The sequence below is a fragment of the Nelusetta ayraudi genome, unplaced genomic scaffold (genome assembly GCF_046127955.1).
Source record: "Nelusetta ayraudi isolate G7.1 ecotype Tasmania unplaced genomic scaffold, CSIRO-AGI_Nayr_v1 ptg000070l, whole genome shotgun sequence".
Taxonomy (NCBI): Eukaryota; Metazoa; Chordata; class Actinopteri; order Tetraodontiformes; family Monacanthidae; genus Nelusetta; species Nelusetta ayraudi.
The window spans coordinates 7,001,662-7,020,843 of record NW_027466120.1 but is presented as its reverse complement, the minus strand read 5'-3'; the positions used below and the strand labels follow the sequence as shown (position 1 = coordinate 7,020,843).

Genomic DNA, 19,182 nt, shown 5'->3' with positions numbered 1-19,182 from the left:
GACTTTGCCCCCAGAGACGTATCAGCGTGCTCACCAACAATCCCTGGAAACGCACAATATATTTATGCTCGTTGTTGTTGTTTATCTCTGGGAAGGAGGGCGAAACCTCCGACTACACTTCCATTTCATAGACTTGATTTGGGAATGGAGGTTGTACCCGGACCTCAGCGCTAAATGGTCCATCCATTACACACGGAGAGACAAAAACAAGCAGATCCTCGCTTGTTTACAGCATTAATCAATGAGCTGCCCGCTTACACGTCTCCGAGCTGCGACTTCTATCTGCGATCGCTAACCCTTCCCAGCTCCCCAGCGGTCCCCTCAAGGTTAATGCTCCTCTCCCAGGACAGGAGCTGCATACTGAATGCACAGGCCAATCTAGAGCCAGAGCAACACTTGAGACCCACTTCTGTTTTGTGTACTGGGGGCGCCGGAGACACGTCGAGAGGTTTCAAGTGAAGATGCAAAAATTGAGTTTAAATTAGATGCTAAAGCAGCCTGCAGGTATTCAGAATAGAGATACTCTGATCAGGATTGTTGGGACCTGTCACCCATCAAGCAAGGCAAGCCAGTCAGCTGATAACAAACTGCTGCTGATTGTCACGAACCCGAGCACAGCAAACCACCCAAGTTGAAGTCACGCAGTGTGTGAGGGACAGTTTTACCCTGTAATGTGAATATCTTGTTAGCTGCTTCTTAGTCTATAAATATTTATTGTACTTCTTTATTTCTTCTTAATCAAGACAATCCCCATTCTTTTCTACTGTATCGTTGCTGTAATTATGCAAATTTCCACAATGTGGGATTAATAAAGGTTTCTTTTTCTTCTTCTTCTCCTTCAAAACCCTGCCAGCAACACCGGTTTGTGACAAATGTCAAATATAATTTACAGAGATAAACCCACGCTAAAAGACCACAGATAGGACCCCTTGATCAGCCTTTATTAAGACAACCAGCCAGTCCTCAATCACTGGATATTGACAGGCCGATCGATCCAGGCATCTAGGATTTAGTGCAAGTCTTTATGAAACGTTTCAAGCAAAAGATTTGTCAAAATTGCCGACAAGATTAAATGGCTAAAGGGAAAGTAGAGTGTGCTACTTATGGAACCGGCTAGGACGGAGGCGCAAAGACAAAATGAAGTACGGAATGATGCAGCAAAGACAGGACGATGCCGGAGAGGAGGAGGGCCGGCGGAATTTGATGATAAAGCATAATCTGCAGAGGAAAGAAGATTAAGCAAAGACGAGGTGCGCGGCGGCGAGACAGGGAGGAATCCAACCGGGAGGGAGAGCGAAATAATGCAAACACCTCCAACTCCAACGAGTTGATGCATTTTCTTGCCAAAAATGTTGTGCAAATACAGCAGTATTCTATTTAGGAACTCACATAAATCTCAACAAACATTATCTCCGACGCCAAGTGCTTCCTCCTTGATCCCAGCAACTCACAAGAATGCAAGTTTGGCGTCCACAGTGGCTGCAGCCAGCACCCGATCTGCCCATCAGGCACCTCCTGACACAGAGCGGCCATCAATGATGGATGAGGCATGAATTAATCATGAGAGAGGGGACGGAGATACAAACACACACAGAGCCGGGCCCCGGGAAGAAGCAAGTGGTAGGCAGGCTGCATCAAAGTGGAGCTGTTACACTGGGTCAGGAGAAACACTCCTTGACCAAAAACCTCAATCCCGCGTCACAGCAAAAGATTGGAGATACGTTTTCGCCTGCTTTCCTGACAAAAGGGGAAACCTTGGCCTTACGTAGTGTCGAATCCCGCTGCTGAGGAAGGTGGGCGGGATCTTATTTCTGTGCAGGACACAGTGCAGAAGTGCGTCGCCGAGCTGGCACAACATTCCAGGGGATTTAAGGATATGGACCTAATTGATTCAATTAGACTTGGACTCACCTCAACGCTGTGAGCGGGCTGACACAGTCTGAGCTGGCAGGGCAGCTATTAACAAATCCTCGCTAAGTGTTGTGAAGAGCGGCACACTCAGCGCCACGGCCATCAAATCCATCTGCACACAGGCAGGCTTTGCACTCACAACACTTTCTGTCCCACATGGCAGGAAGCTTTGAACGGTCACTGAGGGTTTGACAGGTCTAGTATTCATTTTCATTTATAGATCTTTACATTGCTTTGCATCATCGCTCAATTAATGCCCAAAACGCCACATCTCCCCCAAAAACAGCATATTTAGCCCTCTGTTTACAGCCTCCAAGCAGAACATTTGCATTGGGCTTCCTGCTAAAATTGACCTTCGACGTGTTTAGAGGAGACAGAAAAGGTGGCCACGAAAGGAAAGAGCAAACCCCTGGCGAGGGGTGTCGTCACCATCCTGGGAAATGCATCGTGCCCTTAGTGACATCACAAAGCATTTTCTTATATAACAGTGTCCTCTGCAACGCGATTTCCGAAACGTGGAGCCGGCAAAAGTAGTAAAGGATGACCTTCTGTCATTTCTGAGGAGTTCATTGGCAGGGTAAAGACGCGCATTAAACAGATGTACAGCCATGTTTGCATAATATGGGACCTTTGAGACACCCACCGCTTCGGCGTGCCTTGAAAATTCAATCTAACAGACGTGAATGCAATCAATCAGCCGTTGGCTGAGCACACACAGCGAACTGCAAGGACATCAAGGCAGCGTGTGCCTGCAGATGAATCCAAAGAGGGGCGCAGACATCGGCCTGTGACCTTTGTGTGTGTGTGTGTGCGTGTGTGTGCGTGTGTGTGCGTGTGCACTACGGTACAGCGGATGCAGACCTGCACACACGCAGCATGTTCCTCGGCTTGTTCTGTTTTGCAGCTACAGCAAAAGGCAGCTGCCGTCTCAAATGTCCGTGTGAGCCTCTACAGTGGGCTGAAAAGCATGAACGGGGCGAGCACGACCTGTGGAGTAGCTTCCACAGATAAACAAGCCTCTGCGCCCACACACACACACACACACACACACACACACACACACACACACACACACACACACACACACACACACACACACAGATTATTCAACATCCACACCACGATCTCATCTTGATTATTTATGGAAGTCAGACCTTCCCTGAGCTCTTCTGCCTGCATCTTACGCAGCGTTTTAAGCGCTCTGTTATTTGGGGGATGTGTCAGTGTGAAGGCGAGGAGGTTGGGGGGGGGGGGGGGGGGGGGGGAGTGTTGGGGGAGGTACACACCTGGTTTCACAGTCTTCATGCGGATGGGTTCCCGAAAGTGGCGGATCACAGCCAGTGTGTCCCGGTTGGTGAGTCCGCTCACCGGCGTGCCGTTCACCTCCAGCAGCACGTCCCCGCCGCAGGGGAGCCTCCCGGCGTGGCAAACCAGCGCCTCCGGAACTACGTGTCCGACGTGGGGGAACTCTCCCAGCTCGGCGCCGCCTCGCACCTCCACGACCGTCATCAGCTCCCCGGAACCCCCCCACGACACGGTGGACTCCTGCACCTTGGTGGACCAGTGTTTCTTCTTCTTCAGTGTCTTGGACATGGCTCGCGGCTCTCACAAGTCCAGGAGGGGAGAGTTCCCAAAGAGCGACCGTTCCCCCGCTTTCTGAACGCACGGCTCGGTCCCTTACAACGCAATGACGCACGGGGAAGGCATCGCAGATGAAAGAAGTTGACGCCGCTCGCTCGCGTTGAGATCCATCCCGGTCCAAGGGGGGTGAAATGAGTCTCTAGTCACGTTGAACTAATAGGATCGAGCCATTCGATCGAATCACACGAGCATCACCTGTCTGCCGCCGGGATGCGAGAGCAGTTGCGTCAGTGTCGCATTGAGGGGTAAAGTGGCTCTGATGATGCCGCTGCGGCGTCTCGATCAGAGTTCACGGCAACGTGCACTGGATAAATGAACTTCGTCTACACACACGCACACTCACACAGCAATATTGTGGAGATCCGGAGAGCCCCGTCAGTCAGGTCGGAGAGCGCGGAGCGAATAATCCACTTCACACTTGGGCCAACAGTTCTTCTCCTCCGCAGGGGCGCTGAGCCAACACGGGAAACCCCCACCTCAAAAAAAAAAACAAAAACTGCTTCTCCAAGAATGGTGGTGGACGTCCGTTCACACCGAGCTCTTCCTCCAAGTGAGCCGGAGAAACAACTTCGCAGCGCGCACCTGTCCTCCTCTCCTGCCCTCCTCCATCGGCGATGACATCAGCGAGCCAGTGCTTGGAAACGGAAAAACATACGTGACCCTCCCCTGAACCGGCCGCTTCCCTTCTTCCTTGAAGCGCCCAAGTCCCCGCTCCTTGTTTCCCGGCGTGTTCACCTCCCCGGCTCTCCCACAGGCACCGCCGCGGGTTATTATCCTCTTGTGAAAGAAAAATAAAATAAAACAAAATAAACTACGCAACGACACACAAAACAGACGTGAACCGACAGGGCTTCACTCCATAACTTTTTTCTTTTAATTCTTTTCCGCGTTGCTTCCCTGATTGCCCTGTGGTTTCTCCAATCAAAGCTGAGGGGCGGGTCTTTCCAGCCGCCATTATCCAATGGTGACTCCCAAATGGGCGTGGCCTCCGACATTGGGAAGCGCTAGATTTTGTTTCCACGGTGTATTTGGAAAGGCGGTGTTCCCACTCTAGACTCTTGTTTTTACGATAAAAGTCACTTCTCTCCGTTATGTAGCAGTTCAGCTTTATTTACCAGACGAACACTTCACGAGTTTAAAGACTTTGCATTAATTTTTACTGCCACTCGTTTGTTTTGCCGCGTAGCTTCAACTCCCTGAAATGCGGCTGACGTAAAACTGGAGAACCGAGGATGCCATTTCTTCAGCAATTACTCCCCCTTGTGGTTATATTGCATAGCAAGCCCCTTGGTGTTTGTACTAACGCCTATTGAACGTTAGAAGTTCTGGATGCAATTTTGAAAAAAGATTTGGATTAATTTACGTCTGGCGAATATCTATGCCACCAGACAGGCTTCTTTTGGTCACAAAGTCGAGACTAAACAAAAGACTCGAATGTTGAATCAGATCATACACGTTTGATTTATCCATAGTGCCAAGTTGTCAAGAGTTCCTTCAAACCTTATTGAGTTTTATTGCATACCTAGCAGGGAGTGTGCAAGACTCATCATTTTGTTACAGCTGAAGAAAACAGTGAATTTCAAAATCACTCAAAAATGGTCAAGTGAATGACGACGTTAGTTGACGTGAGCAGCACAAGTAGTAATGAACGGTAATTGGAATATTAAACTTAACACCGTTTTATTGCTAGAAGGCATGTCTATGCATGTCTATCCTGTCAGTGAAGTCCATCTTTTACTTATTTTACTTGCTTCACATTTCAGAAAGTGTATATATATATATATATATATATATATATATATATATATATATATATATATATATATATATATATATATGTATATATATATATATATATATATGTGTGTGTGTGTGTGTGTGTGTGTGTGTGTGTGTGTGTGTGTACAGTATCTATACATATGAAAGTGTATATACTTCATATATATATAAAAGTTTATTATTTTTGTCATGTCTGATTAATCAAAAGCTTTGCGTGTGAGGTCATCACATGAGAACAGGGCACCTGTTGTTACTATGGATTCCGGTGATTTGTTAATAATTAACGCTCAGTCAACTTTCTGGGTTCTCGGTCAGGGTCCATAGAAACGCAGGGGCACAGCAGGGGCCCTTTAATAAACACAGCAGATAACAGCCTTGTGATTTTTTTTTAACAAGTCATCCACTGTTTTAGGACTACAGCTCTGGAAATATCACTTAAACTTACCAGAAGCAGGTATCAGGTATCAGGTAGGATGATTTGACCTAACAGGTACTTTCTAGTACCATTTAATATCAAACTTTCCGGGAACATTGGTGTTTTACTCTACACAGGAGTCCAATTATTCTACTGATGGCTTTTGTTTCTCATCTGTTGATATGACCTGCCGTTCTTACGTGAAAAAATGTCGTCTGATGGCGTTAGACGTGGCAACAGCACTGCGCTCCCCGCAAACTGTAAGTTGTGCACAGCGCACCTGTTGCACGCGGGTCTACATGTCCACCCGCCTTCAGCTTTCGCCATTCTAAGCTACTGTGTAATTTTTTTCGCCTCGTGTTTAGATGAGGAATCGGGTTCACTGGCTGTAGTCATCATCCCTTGTCTACTGGCTCTCAGCACTGTTTCTGGGGTGGCTCTGATTTTCTGCAGTCTTCACAAGAACAAGAAAAGAATGCAGAGCGCCACCGCTCCCGCAACACATGGTACGCACTCCAACACCTGTTTATCCATGAAGAAGCAAAGGCTCGCTTTGCTGTGTGTGCGACTGCCGAGGCGTTGATTTAAATCTTTGTGTGGCTTTGAACAGGCCAACAGGGTACATGTCTGACAGCAGCCTCCGATAGCACTCCCAAGGTGCAGTCTGCTTTGTGTGCCTGGGAAATCCCTGAGGAGTGTGTTGTGGAGGGACTTGAGTTTTGGCAGGCAGGCCACTATGGTCCGATTTGTAAAGGTCTGCTGAAGAAGAGAGATGGCGCCTCTTCTGCTGTGGTGGTGAAGAGCCTCAGAGGTACAGAAATGGTTTATCAGAGGAATTAAATGATTTGTGTGTGACAGTTAAAATTAAGAAGAAATGTTGCTATGTTGTCTTTTGATTATAAATGAGAGTGCCGGACCAGTTTTGCATCTCTTCCTCTTCCTTTTCTCTCATCATTTTTGAACCCCTGCGTGTTATTTCACCACCGCACAGATCCTGCCAATGAGACTGAAGCTGAGGAGTTTGTGCAGTGGGTCCACTTCCACACCACAGTGTGCAAACATAATAATGTGGCGCGAATGTTGCACTGTAGGACCAAGTCTCTGCCTATGTACCTGGTGTTGGAGGCCTGCAATCCTGGAAACCTCTTGCACTTCCTCTGGAGCCTCAGAAATGTAAATTCATAGCACCTCACTTCATCATTCAGCCATTACAACAGCACAAAACAATGCAAAAGGTCCAGGTGAACACTGCAATAAACAATTTGAATATGCAACATTAATGGCAAAACAGATAAAAACAAGAAGACAGGATAAATACTCACACACAAGGTAATGAGGACAGGAAAACAGGAAACAAGAAGAAGGCAAGTGTGTTACCAAAATAAGACACGACAAACCGAAATAAAAATCGAAACCAAAACAGCTTCGACATGACACAGAGGACAAAAGTTGCACATTGCTCAAAATTAAGATGTGTGTTTTTTTTTTGTAATATTCACAAACCACCCATGGCCAATATAAAACCTCATCACACAAAATGTGGTTTGCCTGCCAATACCTTGAAAGATGAAAAGAGAAGCATGAAATATTAGAGGTAGAACAAAAAGAAAAAGGATAATTTTTTTCCCCTCCTCCTAGAGCGATGGTGATTCATCCCAAATCTTCTCTGAGAAATCTGTGTTTCTGGTGGCAAAGCAGGTGGCCACTGGCCTGGTGAGTAACATTAGGTGGATGACTTATTGCCAACTGATGTCTGATTGCCTTTATTATTTCTAACTTATATCGATATATAACATTTTCTAATGGTTTATCTCTACATTAAAATTTGGGCCTCTAGTAAGCACACAGCCGTGTTTCATATTTTGGCTTTTTAATGACTCTCTGGAGTGGAAATTCACGTGTTGTTCTCATGGGCGCCATCCTCAGGATTACCTGATGTCAGACCACAGGCTGGTGCATGGAGATGTCGCCGCCAGGAACATACTAATTGGCCCAGGCCTCTCGGCCAGGGTGTCGGGTCTCGGTGTGGCATTTGAAGGACGCAAACCAAATTCTGCAGTGAGGCCGAGAGCAGCAGAGGTGCCTCTGAAATGGCAGGCACCAGAGAGGATCATGATGCAGCTCAGCATCGACAGAAGCGACGTGTAAGCCACAAGCAATCACTTGCAAAAGGGCCTAAAAAACAGGAGAATAAAGAATGCCTTCCTTGCTCTTCTAGTTTGTGCACAAAACTGTCCTACACTTTCTGATTGTAATTTCTATTTCCTTAGGTGGTCATTTGGAGTTTTACTTTATGAGCTGATTACTTTAGGTAAAGCAACATGTTCTAGAAACTACATTGCTGATCTATTTTTGTATATATTTTCTGAAAACACTGCTCAAAGCTTGAATTGGTAACGCATTTTTTTTTTCTTTCAGGCTCTCCTCCATACTCTGATATGGAGCCTCTGTCTGTGCTGCCAAAGTTGCAGGGGTCATATCGGATGAAGAGGCCGGAGAATTGTGGCGGACCATTGTGAGTAAACTGCATACATCACGCACCGATGCACTGTCAAAGGCACTCCGGTGTTACTTAGCTAGTTTCCATTACATTACATTAGAGCTGTTGAAATCCTGTGAAGATAAGAAATCACAGTATCTGCACAGGTAAACAAGTAGGGCTCTATTTATGGACCCGGTGAATCCAGGCTGGGATTCTTGTCTCGGGCAGTAAGCTCCAGTCTCAGCCATCCAGCAAAGATAGTCTCACTCTTATCAACATCACCCTCTGCCTCACTATATGACGATATCTGCTCAGCACAACTGCTGCAAGGGTTGTAGATCCAGGTCCATGCCAGATGGGCAACTAAGGGACCATGAACTAAATGTTTCTAGCAGCAACAGACTGCCTCTCCTTGCCTGCGCCTTTTAGATTTTCTGCCTGTGCCATGTGTAGTAAACGTTTCCTTTATGAGTTCAACTAAAACTAAATCCTTTTCTATTTTTAGGTACGATCTGATGAGGTATTGTTGGATGTGGAGTTTCAAAGACCGGCCTGCCTTCTCCGCCATCATGAAGCTTTTGGTGTCCTCGCTGCATTTAGCAGCGACCGATCCCATTTGTGTTCCTGAGATGACAGATGTACTTGAGTACAACAGACAGTCAGGGTTGCCTTCATAGGCCTGTAATCAGTGTGGGAACAAACAATTAAAAAAAATACAAGGCCAGTTTGCTGCTAACGATAAATCAGATGGATAACTCAAAAACAGTTGAGTGTTCTGACGCTTGATATTCAATTCACCACTAGATGGCAGGAAAAGCATTAAAAGTGATCACATGCTGCCCTGATAGTCGAAGTGCAGTGTGTTTCATCTTCTTTTCTGATGTATTCTGATCTGCAATATATATATATATATTTTTTTTTTCAATAATCATATAACAAAGAAGTAGAGACAAGATCAAAAAACATTTCTTGTCAGGCCTATACGGCCATTTCCCACCTGTATACTCACGAAAAATATCAACAAATAAACAGTGGACAAACTTAAAAACAGGACATTTCTTCAAGTGCTAAATCGCTTCACTGTCTATCAGTGTGGTATTGAAATCAATTTTAAAATCTTACTAATTGTTTTCAAAGCCCTTGGTGGCCTTGTACCATAGCACAGCAAATATTTACTCACATGTTATGAGCCCGGCTGCTGGCTGCCATCCCCAACAAAGCCCCTGTGCAAACCCCCACTGCCCACAAGTTCCCGAAATGCACTTGCTGCATGAGCGTCAATTCATTCAATCAATGCTTTGACGTTTGTTTATTTAAACCCATTCTTGCCAAGTTCCCGCCTTCAGGCTGAGGGTCCACGAGGGGGCGCTCTGAGTGTGCCGGACCGAGCTGAGATAAAAGCAAATGTTGATGTCATTGGACGTAAAATCTTCTGCCAAACTAGACAAGTGAATGAATTCACTGTGGTGACCCCTGAGACATTAAACTGAGTCCCATGGGTGGACCTAATTTTTCCCTTTCTCATTTTCTACTTCAATATCCTGTTCTCACTACTTTTATCTGTTTTTAAATCTGTTCTGTTGCTCTTGATCTTGTGTTCTTTTACTGTTTTTGCCCACTTCCTGTGAACCAAGGGGACTACACTGTGGGAGAGTATCTGGGGGGAGAGGGGCAATATGGCCGGGTCAGCGGTATCTGTGCTGTCACTACCAGGAGCTTGTGGGTACAAAGCCAAGTCTGTACTTGGTGGAGGTGTAGTTGAGGTTGCATTGCGGTGCTGTTGTAACTATTGCAGTGCTCTGCTCAATAGAGGTAATATCTGTAGTTTATAAGAATGTTTTTGAGATCTTCTCACACACAGTTTGATATAATATTCATTGTCCTGTGTTCCCGCTAAAGTGGATTAAAGGACAGGCTCATCCTGTTGATCTGTGGTAAAATTCCTGTCAGTATGAGATGACAACCACGTCATCTGATCAGCTGATACACAATAATGAACCTTTATTCATCTGGGCTAAGCCACTGTGGGGCAGAGGGGAAAAGGAGATGACACCACCAGGAGAGATTATGTAGGCTAAATTGCACAGAATAGGAGGAGGTGTTGTAGGATTGATTCAAATCAGGGAACTTAAATGTTATTCCAACACTGAAACACAGTGACAATGGCAAACTAGGAGGTAATAAAAGCTAAGTTCCACTGTAAAAAAAAAAAAAAATATATATATATATATATATATATATATATATATATATATATATATATATATGTATATATATATATATATATATATATATATATATATATATATATATATATATATATATATATATATACATATATATATATTTTAGGCAAGATCTGCTAAACACCTGTGACTGGTTTTGCATTTTAGGACAATTTCATCAAAAGGAAATTCGAACAGAACATTAAGCAGGTGAAGCTGTAACTGTTTTCAGAGATGACGTGATAACACGTGCAATTTCCATGACTTCTTAACTGTGCAGTGTTTGTCACAATAGTGATGACTTCAGTTGTGATTACATTATGGTATCAATAAAATTTCAACCAGATGCAACCTGAGTTTCCATGGCATCCAAGCCAAAGGCCTGACGTCAGGTATACGTAGGTGACGTAGGTCTATGTGTGTGCTTTCCTTCTTGTCGACACAAACATTACGTCTCTGTATCAGTATCTCAAGAAGCTTCCAACATCAAAGTTCTTAGTTTATTAGGAACAAATTAAAATAAATGGACAGAATTGACTGTAAACAGGTATTTAAGGTATTCAAAGTGACCCTTTATGCAGACCAAAAAATACAAACTGAAATACAGCATATGTTCTTAGAATCACTTAATTCCACTTGTTTTTAAGTTGCTGTACATTTTCTGCAAAAAAATATATCATTTTGATAGAAACAACACCCGGCTTATGACAGGAAAAGTTGAGAAATCAATCTATGCTACAGGTTCTACATTCAAAAGGTGGTGCATCTCTCATTAAAAAAAAAAGAAAAAAAAAAGCATTGCATAAAAAGCAATAGTAAATGTCATGACAGTCAATATAGACAATTTTGCAACAAGAGTACAACATGCATCACTGTTTTTCTTTCTTAGCAGGATGCCAATTTATTCTTGAATCCAAAACGTCCAAAGTGGTTTGAGACTGTATGGATCAATGCAAACTGCCACCAAATAACATTAAGTCTCTGCTAAATCAAAGTAAGACTAGAAGTAAGAGACTGAAGCTGAGAATTTATATATAATATCCATCAACAGTCATAATTGTTCTGATTGTTCAGACTAAAAATAAAAATTAAACAGCTCATGAACAAAAAAAGAAACCTGTGCAGAAAGCAATGAATTCATGTTTTGCAGAGGGCTGGCAAACTGGGCAAATCCTGTGTGAGGGGTTTAAATTAGATACAAACAATATACAATAATGTATAATTTTCCCTTGTTAGAAATTTCTTGAATTGACAAACTTAAATATACCTAATATTTTACAGGCCGTTTAGTGTGACTTCAACGTAATTTGACAGAACTAAAAGACAAATCTGTGTTTAGCAGGAGACAGCTGAAAGCAGCTGTAACTGTCTACTGGGATCATTTCCACTGTTCACTGAGTTTTATGGTTGGACATAGTAAACAAAAACAATTGTTGGGTTTGTAAGTAAAAGTATAATATTTTTAATAACACTTTTCAATAAAATATTTCTTTTTTTTTTTATTAACAATTGTTAAGCCAAACACATTCCACCTACGTAAAAAAAAAAAAAACGAATGAAAGAATGAGTGAGTGTTGGCTTTTTCATCAACATGTTCAGCTTGAATCCTCAGTGGCAGGAGGCCTCAGTTCATAGGGATCAAGGTTGGGCAAAAGCCAAAATTCCCTTCTTGTTTTATACTTTACTGCTCCAAAGGGAAGTTGGGAACAAAATATAGGAGACAGACCACAGTAGGTAGTAGACACAGGCTGGGGGGAAGGAGGAGCAGAACACCATGATGACACCTGAGTCAGAGAGGAGACAATAAGTCAAGCTTCTGTGGGGAAGTGACATTTCAATATATAAAGTGTTATCCCTGAAATCTATGATATATATCACTGCTGTTACTGCAGTCACCAAAAATAAGTCATAGTCTCGTGATTAGTCACCATTTATTGAAGGCGCTTTCACTACAGCCACCAGGTTGTACCTGAAGAAAAATAACTAGTAATAAAATAAACTGATGAAATTGCTTCGTAACGTCTATTAAGTTATACCAAAATCCCTGTTAGAAACCAACAGAGATCCGGGTGTAAAATCATATTACATCAGAGAATCTCTGTGCAGTCTGAGCATCATTACAACTACAGAGTCACATTTTCCCTTTTTTGTAGCAGCGATTCTTTCCCAGCTACGTACCAACCATACCAAAAATCCCTTGATGTAGCACCTATTCTATACATTTAAACAATGTGTTGTAAAATGGTACACTAAATAAATCTGCATTACTCTAACACTTCCACAAGCTTTTAATGGTCAAGAGTTGATATGAATCAAGGTTGCATCATGTCAGTTTGCTCAATGAGTGTCAGGTTTGTCGCCACTCTGACCAACTGTGTCTCAGTTCTGGAGGAATTTCAGATGAAAATAAAATAAAGAAAAATAAATTAAAGTTTACCTCCAGCATAGACGGCTTTTTTCCAGGCTTGAGACTCCAGCACTCTGTCATGAGGGTAGAAGTTCTGACTGATCATGAAGACGATCATGGCAATTGCTATGATCCGCAGCAAGGCCATATCCCCCCCTGACAGCAGAGAGGCACTGGCCAGGATGGCTGAGGAGTAGATGCAGGGCAGCCCACGGTACACAAAGGGAATCCCTACGGCAAAATAAAGCAAAAACAAATTCTCAGAATAAGGCCCAAAGTCACAACAAAACTAAATTGCACAAAATGAATTTATAAAGGTACGGGAGAAACCCTACCGCTTGAGAAGAAACAGAGGCGGACGAACACGGACAGGACATAGAACATGCACAGGATGTTGTCCATCAGGTCTGGTGTCCTGAGCAGCAACGATGTGGCAATTCCAAAGGTTGTAAAGTCGGCAAAGTCATCAAGCTTAGCACCTGACCACAAAAAGAAGAGGATTGCAGTCAATAGAAATAATATTGTCAACAGAAATTAAAAACACTCATTTTGGCTCCAGCAGTAACACGACAAAAACCTTCACTTACGTACTTAAAAAGTTGAAAGTTCCACAGTAATTAAACTCATGCAAATAACACTACAAACCTGTCAGCATCTCTCTGGTGTGGGAACGCCTCACAATGGAAAGTATCCAAGTTAAAAAAAAATATTTGGCTTGTTTACCCTTCTGGAGCATGTTTTCAGCAGATGAGGTGATTTCAGCCACCACACCAATGACCGAGGTGGAATTTCACAGTCCAAGGTCAACAATTTTAGCAATTTCAGACACGCAGAGAAGCCAAAGCAATGGGATAAAATAGACAATTGGGGGGTGATCCTGTGGAATTAGGCTGATTAATCAGAAAGTGATTGTTCATTCGACAAAATACGTGGGGGGCACAATAACATCCACCTGCAAAGTCATGCAGAAAAAAGGCCAGTCAGAACACAAAGCCTTCAGAAATGTGCAGCCATGTGATGTATTGAAAATGACCTGGGAGCTATTTTAGGCTTGAGAGAAAATGAGAAAAATGTGAGCCTCACACAGGAAGCTTCTTTGTTTTGTCAACCGCAATGCGTGCATACTTCAATTTAGACTAAATTTAAAGCTAGCTTGAAGCTTTTGTAGTGGTATTGGTGCACAGATGAATGCCTGGAACACTGGTAAGATTGAACAAATTGTTTTGTTCTGTCAGCATCAGAGTACAAAGGTTTTAGGGAGCATGAAACAAAATATTGGACTTATGAAAGCGAAATCACATTTGACAAAAACCTTTGGCATACACAAAATCAAAAATGCAGCAGGTTCACTTAAGTGGCAATTCACCACTAGAGTGCGCAGCTGAGCATAACATGTCAACTGAAATGAAGAGGCCTTGCACGCTCAACTCATCTCCAGACTTGCATGAGAAGCAACGGACACCCACTGAGCATACAAGCAAAATGTTGAGTGACGAATCAAAGCATAAAATGCCGCAAGATGAATGAACTAGCTAGGTATGCTAATGCTAGCTAAAACTATACTGGATGTAAACCTAGATACGGAGGAAATCAGTGGTGACAAAAGCCAACCCTGCAGATTGAGCTTTATATTGGTTTTATCCCTCATCATTTTAGCTGGCGTTAGCATTCCTCTCTAGTGTATTTCAATTTTTTGTACAAAAAGTTGCTCTTGAGCGCGCCGCTCACTGGCTGGCTTTATGTGGGAGAAAGACTCTCGCAGAGGAGGCCTGTTGGGCACCAAGATAAGATAAGATAAGATAAGATAAACCTTTATTCGTCCCACGACGGGGAAATTTAGGTGTTACAACAGCCAGAAGATAGGGCAAACAAGAATAAAATGAACAACCACCTGGCACTGAGGGCACCAAGGCCTGGTTGCAAAGGCCAGAAAATAAGTTTGGAATGTTTCCTCCGGTTTACATGGAGTCAAATATTCCGTCTTGAAACAGTTGATACGTCCAAAGCGAAGGAAACCTTTACTTATGAACGTGGTTCCATAGAAACTGCTGTATTGACCTTTCGATTGTGTTTATTATGACTTCAGTTTTCACAGGTGTGTCTTTGTTTTGTTCAGACAAGGGTTCTGCTTATCCTACCTCGACCTGTTTTGGCGGAGCGTCCGCCTTCCTCAGAAGTGTCACTTGGTGGCATGTGTGAATCAGAGAATGATCTGGACGTCTTTATCCGCTGATGTCATAGAGGCGTGACCAACCTATCAGCCTTTTCTTTCATTCTTTTCATTTATTTATCTATTTATTCTTTTAGGGAGCCTACATGCTTTCTCACACCTGGAGCAGCAACCTGGAGAGGTCAACGGACAATGGGAGTCATGACCGACTCAACCTTGTGCTCCCAGTTTTTAATATTGGAGTCAGTATGTAATGTAGAGGGCAGGAGTCCCTCTGTCCACTAATTTAGTTTAAAAAGTTTACCTCCTGTGTTCATACAATGTGTGATGTTAACAGAATAAAGGCTTCTCAGCAAAAGGTGTTTTTCTCTTTATTCATTGCTCCTGTTTTTAAAAACAAAATTCTGCAGCAAGACCTTTGAATAAGTTTATTCTACTGTTTCTGCCCGCTTGTGTTTGAGCGGCCAAGTTAGACAATTTAGACAAAGAGAAGGGAGCCATGCCAACCTCCCAGACTGAAGTCAGTCTTTAAAAAGAAGCTAGTAACCACAACACCTCACTCACCCAGTGCAGAGCACGCATCAAGTCGCCTGGCAACTGCTCCATCTGCAAAATCCAGCAGGTAGCCAATCAGAACCAGCCAACATGCAGCGTGATGGTGCCTGAAAAAAACCATTTCACATTTAGTAATTAGTGATATTCATTGACAGTAGCCCATTTTAAAGTGTAAACATTATCAAATGCATGCTGGAGATGCAGGTTTACAGACTCCAGCATGCATTTAACTTTGTCAATGCAAGAAGACATAGCTGACTGTACAGTGGCACATACTAAAATGAGATGAAACAAACAGACAAACAAACAAAAGTCTACACAGACAAAACATTTCAAATCATGTATGATAGTTTTTTTTTTGTTTACGTAGATAACATTTAGTTGTGTTTGACATGCGTTTGCTTTCAGAACTATATCAGAAATTTTCACAGCAATTTGTCCTCTTTTCTGTTTTCATTTATGCTTCACCCAAATCAGCAACACCAGAAAGGAGCTCCTTTTTGGCTCGACTGCAGCCGAGCGTGACAAATGCTCTCCAGCGTACCGTCCAATAATGGCCTTTTTTACTCACCCATTAAGGCTGCTGAGAATGGAGGCCATGCCCATCACCATATTGGCAACCGACAGAGCATTGGCTGCATTTTTCCGTGCAAACTCCTTGATCTGCAGTCCTGCCACCTGATCTGTCACAAACAGTTTGTTGGTGCACTGGAAGAGACCTAAGACAAACAGACACAGTCAGTCTTTGTCTCTGTCTGCCACTACAAATATCATCCGAACTTAAATGCAAAAATGTCTAAAATTCTCACGTGACCTTACCAGCTGTATGAATTGTGATTGTTTGTAAGTTGGTTCTATTATCTCAGACATAGATTTATCTGCTGATGTTTATTGAACACACACCAACATCATGTGACACTCTGATGAAGGCGGAAGAATACGCCGAAACATGTCAGGTAAATAAACACCAGAAAAATCTATGTCTGAGATAAAAAAAAAGAAAAAACAACCAATGGGATAATCGTAAAAAAAAAAAAAAAAGACAAAATGAAATTAATTCAGTCAAATAGACACATTGTTCCATGCAGAAAGCACCGGGCATTACAAAGAATCTTTCAATGGGAAGACTTGACGACATCAGAGCCGATGTTATTATCACGTTCATTCACTTTCATCACAGTGAAGTCAGAAACACACATGCAATTTTACGCAAATGACGTCTGAGTGGTTGCAATTTGGCCATCCAGGTATTATGCTGAAAAGCTAATACGTGTTGTGTTTGTGTATACAGCCAGGGTCAAAGAATCTGTCAGTTGAGAGCATGCTGTTATTTCTGGGTTAGAGTGCATGGCATGATGGGAAGGCCTGTGTTACGCACTTCAATATCCTATGTTACCTGGTAACGACTGGTGTTGATACTGATGGAAAAACAAGTAAAACACCCCTGTTAAGTCGACAATGAATGTGAGACACCTCTAAAATTCGAAGTGCTCGTGCTGATAAAATATTGATGGCATGTATTGTCAATGTTGTGCCGAACGCACAATATTGACTCTGTATCACTGGATTTGCATTCTGTTGAATGTGCAATTGGATAAGGTGCAGAATTTAAAATATGTTTGATTGGGACATATCTAAAGATATCATTTCGCATAATCTACATTAGTGTAATTAATTAGATTTATTTTACCAAACTATCAACATAAACTTGTTTAGCATATGGGGTTTTTGTTTTGTTGATTAGAGATTTTTGACACCCTTAAGTCCCAGGCCGACAATCTGGACGATCGTGCACAAGTACAGGGTGTAGAGTGATCCACACTGAGATTCAATGAGATTAATAATCAAGTACCTACCTGCGGAGGTAGAGAGGAGGATCATGATGGTCTCCACTTACAAGGCAGCAGCTAAAAGATAATAACATATCAACAATTAATTTGATCTTCTTTCCACTTCATTCATCAAAAGAAGCGTTGCCTGCCAGCTCTGATAGATTCCTATTCGTGGTCAACCTGTTCTTCCAGTTTGTGGCAAGGCACCACTGTTAAATAAGAAACATATGGAAGACTGAAGTTGTCAGTTGAAACATGTACAGAACTTTGAACCAACTTCCACAACCACCACATTTTTCAGTCTGAATATAAGAAGAAACAAAATTGAACTACTATGTACTCTCAGAATAATAATATGCTTTGTTAAATACAAATCAAATGGATAAATCATGTCAGGCTGTACAGGGGAAGGGCAATGAGGACATCATTTACTGACAGACTATCCAAAAATGCATCATCTTTTTTTTTTTATAATTACTATTATTATTATCAATATAATTCGCATTCAAATGATCTTAATCTGTGGAATGCTGGTACTTTTTTAGATATATCAAGGCTTCACAGATTTCGTGTGGAGTCAGCTCAGTTGCGGAACTATCATTCATCACGAGCTTTACATCACAAGCAGGCGCAGCGAACATTCTTACAGTATTATGAATATTCTGCATATTTAATAAGAACACCTTTTTTTTTTCTCCAAACAACTTTGCAAAGACGGAAACAATTTGTGACTCTCCATTTCTCCGTAATCTTCCTACCTGCTGCGGGAAACATAAACGCGTGGCTATCGACATTGATGCGGCGCATATTTCACTGGAAAAACGAGCTGGGCTCAGGTAAACGTGCTCAATGCTTCGCAATTCAGCTGGTGCACTTGTCGCACCGCCTGCCGGCGGTGGAGTGCAACAAAGATGGTTCGCTCTCCTCAGCACCAGCCCTGTCTGCTCCGCTGCGGCCGTTGTTTTATGCGCTTAAACTGTCAAAAAAACTACATTTTTAAAAACAAGATTCAGCCATCCCGAAGTCGAAAACCGTGACAGATTGGGTTAAAACGTAAAAATCCCTGCTGTGAAGCAGAAGGCAACGGGAAGTTGGCCAAACTGCGTCACAACGCTGAGGCGGGTAACGTCCAACAATTCTAGACGTTAGAAAAGAACAAAAACAAACAAAATAAGATTGTTGGATTTTTGTTGTTGTTGTTTTTTAGGTGTTACAATTATAAGAAAAGAAAACGTTTTGGATGTGAACCGTCAATCTGCTTGTGGTGGGATGTGAACAGACTTAAAGTCTGTCTTTTAATCTTACCTGTCGTTCCCGCGAAGTCGTTCCCGCGAAAACGTCACACAGATAATTCCACTGATGAAGACGTCTAAACTCGCAGGCAAACACTGACTTTCCCCCCCCTTTTCTACTCCTTTTATTATTTTCTTTCTTTATATATATATATATATATATATTTTTTTTTTTTAAAAAAATACTTATAGTTATTATTCCATGCGCCCTGCTATCTGTTGTCACTGTTATCAGGTGCGTTTGCGTTCGCTAGGATGCCAGAAACATGACACAGATACAGCGGACCGTTTACCTGCTCAACCGCTATTTCAGCGCGTCCTTTTGAAGCCAGGGGTAAATCCACTGGAATATTCCACCGGAAGTGACGCGATCCACTAACAGGACTCACATCCCCACCCCTCTCCAAATACATCGATTGGAGAGTCATTGATGCGGCCACATCTTTAGGGTGTGATATTTTCAAAACTGCTGT

The 19,182-nt window shown here is 42.7% G+C and overlaps 3 protein-coding genes across 7 annotated transcripts in view; 1 reads left to right on the top strand and 2 right to left on the bottom strand.

Moving 5' to 3' along the window:
* The window catches only part of magi3a (membrane associated guanylate kinase, WW and PDZ domain containing 3a), a 111,364-nt gene extending 106,936 nt beyond the window's left edge, over nt 1-4,428 (bottom strand). For both annotated transcript variants that reach the window (XM_076042524.1, XM_076042525.1), the window contains exon 1: nt 3,198-4,428. In XM_076042524.1, coding sequence (XP_075898639.1) covers nt 3,198-3,504 — 307 coding nt within the window. In that variant the 5' untranslated portion in view covers nt 3,505-4,428. The remainder of the gene's footprint in view (nt 1-3,197) is intronic.
* Nucleotides 4,429-5,672: 1,244 nt separating this feature from the next.
* LOC142898938 (tyrosine-protein kinase STYK1) lies at nt 5,673-8,928 on the top strand. Of its 3 annotated transcripts, none has more exons than XM_076042247.1 (10): nt 5,673-5,799; nt 5,884-6,006; nt 6,112-6,252; nt 6,357-6,557; nt 6,738-6,919; nt 7,385-7,459; nt 7,673-7,890; nt 8,017-8,057; nt 8,165-8,261; nt 8,734-8,928. In XM_076042247.1, exons 2-10 carry the CDS (start codon nt 5,955-5,957, stop codon nt 8,903-8,905), a joined length of 1,179 nt encoding a protein of 392 aa, XP_075898362.1. In that variant the 5' UTR covers nt 5,673-5,799; nt 5,884-5,954; the 3' UTR covers nt 8,906-8,928. The 3 variants fall into 3 exon arrangements, with proteins under 3 accessions (XP_075898362.1, XP_075898364.1, XP_075898363.1); XM_076042249.1 differs by having other exon boundaries at nt 5,680-5,799; nt 5,987-6,006; XM_076042248.1 differs by having other exon boundaries at nt 5,687-5,799; nt 5,927-6,006.
* A 2,003-nt stretch (nt 8,929-10,931) lies between these two features.
* Nucleotides 10,932-19,063, bottom strand: tmem269 (transmembrane protein 269). Of its 2 annotated transcripts, none has more exons than XM_076041965.1 (7): nt 19,003-19,063; nt 17,442-17,492; nt 16,157-16,304; nt 15,595-15,692; nt 13,196-13,339; nt 12,891-13,091; nt 10,932-12,237 (listed from the first exon to the last, which is right to left on the bottom strand). In XM_076041965.1, the coding sequence occupies exons 2-7, from the start codon at nt 17,464-17,466 to the stop codon at nt 12,128-12,130; spliced, it is 726 nt and encodes a 241-aa protein (XP_075898080.1). In that variant the 5' UTR covers nt 17,467-17,492; nt 19,003-19,063; the 3' UTR covers nt 10,932-12,127. The 2 variants fall into 2 exon arrangements, with proteins under 2 accessions (XP_075898080.1, XP_075898079.1); XM_076041964.1 differs by lacking the exon at nt 19,003-19,063 and adding an exon at nt 18,723-18,812.
* Nucleotides 19,064-19,182: the final 119 nt, after the last annotated feature.

What these genes read in the sequence shown, in the direction of transcription:
- LOC142898938 (XM_076042247.1), top strand. Translation starts at nt 5,955, where the DNA reads ATGTCGTCTGATGGCGTTAGACGTGGCAACAGCACTGCGCTCCCCGCA. An exon ending in AGCAGGTGGCCACTGGCCTG is followed by an intron (nt 7,460 to 7,672) that starts GTGAGTAACATT and finishes CGCCATCCTCAG; the next exon opens with GATTACCTGATGTCAGACCA. An exon ending in AGCATCGACAGAAGCGACGT is followed by an intron (nt 7,891 to 8,016) that starts GTAAGCCACAAG and finishes CTATTTCCTTAG; the next exon opens with GTGGTCATTTGGAGTTTTAC.
- tmem269 (XM_076041965.1), bottom strand. Translation starts at nt 17,466, where the DNA reads ATGATCCTCCTCTCTACCTCCGCAG. An exon ending in ATTCTCAGCAGCCTTAATGG is followed by an intron (nt 15,693 to 16,156) that starts GTGAGTAAAAAA and finishes GGTTTTTTTCAG; the next exon opens with GCACCATCACGCTGCATGTT. An exon ending in CCTCTGTTTCTTCTCAAGCG is followed by an intron (nt 13,092 to 13,195) that starts GTAGGGTTTCTC and finishes ATTTTGCCGTAG; the next exon opens with GGATTCCCTTTGTGTACCGT.